General features: G+C 38.7%; 1 protein-coding gene and 3 non-coding genes across 5 annotated transcripts; all 4 read left to right on the top strand.

Annotated features, from left to right (window-relative positions):
* The first annotated feature begins 280 nt into the window (after positions 1-280).
* Positions 281-353, top strand: trnar-acg (transfer RNA arginine (anticodon ACG)). Its single transcript has one exon. It is a non-coding gene; the product is annotated as a tRNA-Arg (tRNA).
* Positions 354-1371: 1018 nt separating this feature from the next.
* Positions 1372-1444, top strand: trnar-acg (transfer RNA arginine (anticodon ACG)). The gene has a single exon. It is a non-coding gene; the product is annotated as a tRNA-Arg (tRNA).
* An 850-nt stretch (positions 1445-2294) lies between these two features.
* Positions 2295-2367, top strand: trnar-acg (transfer RNA arginine (anticodon ACG)). The gene has a single exon. It is a non-coding gene; the product is annotated as a tRNA-Arg (tRNA).
* A 1048-nt stretch (positions 2368-3415) lies between these two features.
* Positions 3416-6374, top strand: LOC144464656 (uncharacterized). 2 transcript variants are annotated; one of them, XM_078172344.1, is made up of 4 exons: positions 3416-3598; positions 3706-3833; positions 5528-5584; positions 5707-6374. In XM_078172344.1, the coding sequence occupies exons 1-4, from the start codon at positions 3523-3525 to the stop codon at positions 5749-5751; spliced, it is 306 nt and encodes a 101-aa protein (XP_078028470.1). In that variant the 5' UTR covers positions 3416-3522; the 3' UTR covers positions 5752-6374. The 2 variants fall into 2 exon arrangements, with proteins under 2 accessions (XP_078028470.1, XP_078028469.1); XM_078172343.1 differs by having other exon boundaries at positions 3421-3598; positions 5704-6374.
* The last annotated feature ends 822 nt before the right edge of the window (positions 6375-7196 follow it).

Raw genomic sequence — 7196 nt, 5'->3', positions numbered from 1 at the left:
AAAAATGGCACTGCAATATACACAATGGAAATGACACAGTCCACAGTTTGCCAACTCCAAGTTTTTAACTCTTGATTTGGATCCCTAATTAGCCACAGCAGGCCTAAATACATGACCACCATTGTGAGTCCGTAGAGTCTCCTACAGTTGAGAGCACAGGCAGACGCTGTATCTAACAGCAGCTTCGGTTGATTTCGGTTGCAGTGAGAAATAACATCACATCACAAGGGAAGTGGTCCTGTGAGTCAGAATTTGGGGTAAAACGTTTGCTTTTTCCATCGGGCCAGTGGCGCAATGGATAACGCGTCTGACTACGGATCAGAAGATTCTAGGTTCGACTCCTGGCTGGCTCGGCTTTTAATCAGTTCACCTAAACCATGAACAATTGCAATAAAATTCGCATAACATCATCCTTCAGATTAGTCATGATGTTGTTCCAGTGTCTCGCTAAGGCTGTTTGCATCTTGTACAATACAGTAATATGGATTGGAGCCATCCTAGGCATGTGACCCCTCTCATCCTAGCAGGCAGTCTGTAATGTTCCAAACAGCATAGGAAAAACACTGCTTTGTAACATGTAACTGCTTTATTCAGTTTTATTACCAGTTAATCACTGTGCCCATTGTTTGAGAGAGGATGAGACCTCTGCACACAATTTGGCTCCCTAACACTGAAGCTTCAGCTGGTTGCAAAGGTGCTAGTAGCACTAAATCCCTCTATATCTTACATGCAGGACGTTTAACTGTATTACAGACAAATGGCAACCAAATGTTGCACATTCTCATTTGAATTAGAAATATTAGACACACACTCCATTTCAGAGCACAAACTGTGCTTGAGTTTTGTTGGGCAAGCATGACAAAGCTGCATGTTATATCATTTCTTGTACTAACACCAATGCTACTCAATTCCTTTGCAGGTGCTTTGCAGGAAAGAGAAGCCCAGTGAAATGGCCTGACCAAAATCATGTGTGTGAGATGTGTGTGAGTTCAGGGGACCCAAGCACGTTAATGGAGTCAGCTACAAGTGTGGGAGCAGAGCAACCATTACTAGTTGCTGAGTTCATGAATACTTAAACCAAATGAGGTAATAACCTCTTGCATCTGTGGTATTTTCTGTGTGTATATATATATTGTAGTTTACTCTTATATTACACTAGCCTATTTTACACAACAAGTAATACTTAGAATAATTTAGGTATTCCAATAGGCCCATAAGAAAACAGGAGAAGAATGTGATGGAGAAAGACATCTGTACTCTGAAGACCACCAATGTGAGTCTCCTACAGCTGAGAGCAAAGGCAGACACCGCATCGCAAAGGAAGGGTTCCTGCGAGTCAGTACTCGGGGCATGAATCTTTATTTCATCATCGGGCCAGTGGCGCAATGGATAACGCGTCTGACTACGGATCAGAAGATTCTAGGTTCGACTCCTGGCTGGCTCGGCTTTTAATCAGTAGATGTACAACTTGAATAAACACAAGCAGTTAAAAATCGTACCACAACATGTAGTTAGAGTCGATGCCTTATAAACTAGCATACATCGGCCTTGTCATATCTATGAAGTGGCTATTTTCTATAAAATAATTTTTCAGGGTGCTATAGGCTATGTAACTTGAAATCAACAGCACATACAGTAGGGGCCTACATTAATTAGAAGAGAATATGTAAGGATGTACTCTGCCTTTTGGGTGGAAATGTTTCCTTGCTGGTTGATAGTTGACCAAATAATCAAAAAACTACCACTAAACCGATGGGACTAAAATTAGTGTTATTTGTACAATATGAGACACAGTTGCAACCTTGTTAGCTGCTGTTGAATATTTAACTGTCACTCAGTGTGTGTACACTGTGTCACAGAGGTCACATCCTCAGGAGGGACAGATATATGAAGGACGAAAAATGACAGAAGTAGGCCTATAATAAATACATAAATAAATACAGGAATTCAGAAACAAATAAAAAAGAATAAAGAAATGCGTAAATAGATAATTGCAAGACAAAGAAATAAACAAATGTAGTTGTACAAAATGTAAAAATATGCAAAAAAATAAATGTTAGGTCCTGTTTAATAACTTCTCCATTATTTATTATTTTTTTAATGCATGTATGCAAATGTTTATGATTTATTATTAGTTATTTGTACATTCATACTTAACTCATTTTTTGTCTTGGGTGAGTCATAATGTGATTCCAGTATTTTCGTTAAGAGACAGGACTAAAGCCTGTCTCCAATTTGTAGGCCGTCATCCTGACAGTCATTACTCAGGGCATACTCTACTTTAGAACTCCGCAGGGCCAGTGGCGCAATGGATAACGCGTCTGACTACGGATCAGAAGATTCTAGGTTCGACTCCTGGCTGGCTCGATGCTCTTTTCTTACATTGTTGCAGAGCATCCAGGACACTCTACTGATCATGTAACACATTAACATCCAGTTAAAATAAAGTATGGAAAAAATGTTACACGTAAACAGGGCTCTGTCAAAAGGTCATATAAAAATGTTCTGTACTGTAGCTGGTGGCTCAGCTGGAAATCAGTCCAAGATAGGTTGAGCTCTGCAGGGTTAGGAACCAGTGATGTACACTGACATATAGACTTGTTTATCAGGACAAAATTCTCATCATGTCTTAATGCCAGGTAACAAGTGTTTTAATAAATCTTTCTAGTGTGAGACATAAATACTTGATTTAGTTATATAACTTGAATCACTAAGCTGAATAGGAACTGAACTTTTATCATGAGTGTTTTTTAGCAAATGCCATGATCCAACACAGTGCGAGTCATATGGGTGCTTGCACTGTGCTGAGTGCACTGTAAAAATGGCTCCCATGTAGTCTGAGTACATTTAATTTACACCTGTAGATGGCAGCATGGTCAAGAAACAAGGCCTCCATGACTTGAGTGTCACGGTGCAGTTGGTCTCAATGGGCTCTGTGCACAGAGCCTATTATTATTGTAAAATAGCCTACATTGCTGCCAGTCCTTTTTAAAATAATTTCTACTTCTCTTAATTGATCTATCACATAGAAAGCATGATTTGCAGGACATTTAATACAAGTACTGAGTAGAGATTTCACCTGAGGGTCGTCTGATTTGAAAATTATTTCACTGTTTAAAGCTCTGTTACCTTAGGTCTGGATGCCCTATCAGTGAGTAAAAGTGAATCTGAGGTCATCATTCTACTCACCACAGCAAATACAAAGTCTCTATATTATAAACTGACCTTCAAAATTTTAAAAATTCTTCAGAGGCCAAAATCTATTCTTAGGACTTTGCACTCTTCATACACAAACCATCACACAAACACTTGTCTTATCTCTCACAAGGCCTTCAAAACACAGTACAGATAGTTATAATATGTTCAACACATACTCACACATTTGTTCCCTCCCCACTGCTCAGTACAAATCCATCCTATGCCTGAATGAAGCTGGGAGGGTGGTGGGCGTGGGGACTTCTCTGGTGACAGTCACAAAGTGCCAGGAGCTGCAAGGGGGCTCAACACTCAAGTGTGTGAGAGATGAAGAGTCTGCATGACGACATGGCTGCAACACTGCTGACTGTGATGCTCATGATCCCCTACGTCTGCCAGGGAGGTGAGATGTTTTAATGATGCAGCATGACTGATAGTTCAAGAAAGAAAACGATCTCTTGGTTATTATCTGGGAAATTAATGCATGTGTGTAACCTGTTTATGAGACAGCACTGCTGAGAAAATCAACAGCAATGGACTTCCTTCAAAAGATAAGAGAGAAGCGTGAGTCTGAGTGTTTTCCTGGAGGCTGCAGCACAGAGTCTGGAGAGGAGATGGAAGCAGAAGATGTAGGATATGTAAGTTCTCTGTCATTTTTTCTGTCTTTCACATTTGATGCCAATAGAGGATTAAATATAACAATTATGTACCTGAAAATACATCAAGTTAGTCTTAGTATGCTGTTATTTGGAGAAACACATGTTGACAAATTATTTCGTAAAGGGACAGTTCACCCCAAAATCAAAAAAATAAATATTTTCCCTCCTACCTGTAGTGCTATTTATCAGTCTGGATTGTTTTAGTGTGAGATGCTGAGTGTTGGAGACATCGGCCATAGAGATGTCTGCCTTCTCTGGAACTAGATGGCACTCGCCCTGTGGTGCTCCATGATAAAAAACAAATAAATAAATAAAATTGAAAAACTCAACAGCAATGTCTCTCTCCCAAAGTCATGACCCAGTTACTCATGAACAGTTTCATGTAGGAACTATTTTCTTTCTACCAAACTACACCCACCAACTGTATCACTGTGCAGAAGGAAGTGTGCATCTACTGCTAGCTTAACTAGCACCACTGACCTTGCTAACATTACAGCTGAGCTGAGGAGGATGCCATTAATGTTTACATCTCATGCTGTCACAAGCATGAGCCGAGCCTCTCATCTATGAGTAGATGCCCTCTTCCTTTTGTGCAATGATACAGTTGGCAGATGTAGCTTGGTAGAAAGAAAATAGTTCATACATGAAACCACTCACAACAGGGCCTGTGGATTATCTTGAGTAACTGGGGAATGATTTCTGGTAAGAGACATTGCTGTTGAGTTTTTAAAATGTATTTTTTGGTGCTTTGAGCACCACAAACTGAGTGCCCTCTAGTTCCATTATATTGGAGAGAAGGCAGACATTTCTACAGCTGATATCTCCAACATTCAGCGACTCACACCAAAACAGTCTAGACTGATAAATAGCACTACAGGTAAGAGGAGAAATATGTATTGTTGATTTTGGGGTGGACTGTTCCTTTAATAGTGTAACTCATTACTTTCTTTGCTGTCTATTAATTTACTATCTCTCCATGTTCCACTTTAAACTAAATCAGGTCAAGCTTTTGACTAAAACAAAGTAACAAAAAAACATCAAAATGAATTCAGACTAAAAATCTGCATGCAGAATTACTCTTTATGGGTTCTCGTTTTTCAAAACAAGCATAGAAGTTAGTAACTAAAGACGATGTCAACAGGAAGGTCTCACTTTAAAATGGGCCATCACTCTGTTTGGGTAGCTGGGTCTCTGCACAGAGGGAGCTTCTATCCACATGGAGCACATGAATAAAGATCATGTCCAGAGAACCTGGACCTCAAGGGTTGAGAAGCACTCCTCTGTTCAACAGGGATAAGGTGTAACCTAATCAAGCAAGGTACTGAGGCTTTATCCATCACTGTGTTCCTACATACCAGGCTTGAAATGAAAAGATGGAGTGAGGGCAGGCCATTAACATTGACTTTGTTACTTAGTGCACCTGCTGCAAATATCAGGTGACCAGCATGAAAGCCAGCAGAGAGGCGGAATGTGATCGACTAGGATTTCTGTCGAGTTGTAAAACATTTAGATACATGTTGTTTACTTGTTTCACAAAGTCCTCATGCTATAAATTATGTTTGTTCCTAGGAGGGACCTCATGGATACTATTAACAATCACTGCCTTGTGTATTATGTACTACATGTGGAATAATTACAATTTTAATTACAACTAAATTAAAACTTATTTACAGGAGGAGAGTTCCAGTCTGCTGTTTGATGGAGGTGCCACTCAAAAAGAAATAAACTATGTAAGTTGTAAAGGTTTAGTGTTGAATCTCAACTTCATTTTGTCTTCATGAAGTTCTTCATTATATCACATTGCACAAGGTGTTTATGTATAAAGCCTAGAAACTCTTTTGTCTTATAGCAGAGGTCTGGAGGGGAAGCTGTGGTGGATGAAGGATCTGGGATGTAACCAAGAGGGAGAGCGCAAGACGAATATGTTGTTGTTGGAACGAGGGAAGCTCAAACGCATCCTGGTATCAAGGTCAATTTAGGCTGATTGTATATCAGTAAAAAACATTACTAGAAATAGAAATTTCTAGAAATTTCTAGAAACTAGAAATACATGAAAAATCTAATCACTAATGTGAATCTTTGAACAAAGGATTTATACAATTAAGATGATTTGTTTTACAGATTAACTTGCATGTATAATTTATTTTTGTTTAAGTTAACATATTAAGAAAGGTAATAAAGAACATTTCTTATTTGTTACCTCCAGTTATTGTTGTAAGTGTAGCAGCCTATTTGATACTGTTAATTGTTACAGCTCAGTAACTTGGAAACAAAAGATAGAATATAGTAGGTATCCAGTATGTTAGAAGATAGAATTGAGAATATCTTGTAAACACTGTATCATTTATTAAGATTTTTAAAAGTACGCCAATATTAGATCAATTTTGTAGTATTTTACAAGTGACATATAAAAATATATTTTACCTAAGCTTATGTGCACGTCGTACGTCGTAAGTGCAATGTAACCTTTCTCAACTGGAATCTTCATATGAACATTTTAATAAATGTATATTGTATGTATGTTTACGAATTATGTCTCATTTTGTGGTAAATGGTAGATATGGATGGGTTTAACAAAAGGACTGGAACATTAATGATCTCAGTAAGATATTGGGCCACTTTGAGCCACCAGAACAGCTTCAATGGTTTTAGTTTCTCCACGTCTCTGAACTCTAGTAAAGGAGCCCTCCAAAATCCTCCAAAAGAAATAAAAAAAATTGTCACTGAGTAAAGATGAATTTCAAAGTGCCCTGAAGTAGTAATCCACAGCTGATGACAGGCTACTGCATCTGTACTGTTGCATTCAAGAGCTCGAAAACACAGCTCATGAGCTATTTTAATTATTTTGTACTGTGATGACTTGTAAATGTTGTCACTGGGTGAAATTTGTTTTTGCAGAGGGTTGAAACAAACCTGTGGGTCTTGGGAAGCATGCACCAACTGTCCATTTTCTGCATCAATTTTAGTGGAAATGTCTTTAATTTCACAAAAATAAAAGTCTTCTGCTCATGTTTTTATTTGGGGCACAAAAGCACATGTTCTAAATGGGGATTGTTTCCCCTACGACCCCCCTGAAATCTACGCCTGTGCTTGTGTGTACTCCTTTCTGCAATTTTCAGCTGTGTGTATTGTCTGCTTTGTCACTGTTGTTGTGTTGATATGATTTGGTGCACTCAGTCTATCTACTGGTTAAAACAATCCAGGGAATCAACACCAACCTACTGATTAATGGCTTTAGCAGGAAATACCTCACTCCCTGCCAGGAAAAATAGCACAGCTCTTGTAGCCTTTTGCACTTAATTTAGATTAGTGAACTCTGAAACAAAGCATTACATTGTCCCC

The sequence above is a fragment of the Epinephelus lanceolatus genome, chromosome 1 (assembly GCF_041903045.1).
Source record: "Epinephelus lanceolatus isolate andai-2023 chromosome 1, ASM4190304v1, whole genome shotgun sequence".
Taxonomy (NCBI): domain Eukaryota; kingdom Metazoa; phylum Chordata; class Actinopteri; order Perciformes; family Serranidae; genus Epinephelus; species Epinephelus lanceolatus.
Note: the sequence above shows the minus strand (reverse complement) of the source record. Positions and strands in the feature narration are given on the sequence as shown.

Coding starts and splice junctions, on each gene's coding strand:
- LOC144464656 (XM_078172343.1), top strand. CDS start 3,523: ATGAAGAGTCTGCATGACGACATGGCTGCAACACTGCTGACTGTGATG. Junction 3,599..3,705: donor CCCCTACGTCTGCCAGGGAG/GTGAGATGTTTT, acceptor TTTATGAGACAG/CACTGCTGAGAAAATCAACA. Junction 5,585..5,703: donor CTCAAAAAGAAATAAACTAT/GTAAGTTGTAAA, acceptor TTTGTCTTATAG/CAGAGGTCTGGAGGGGAAGC.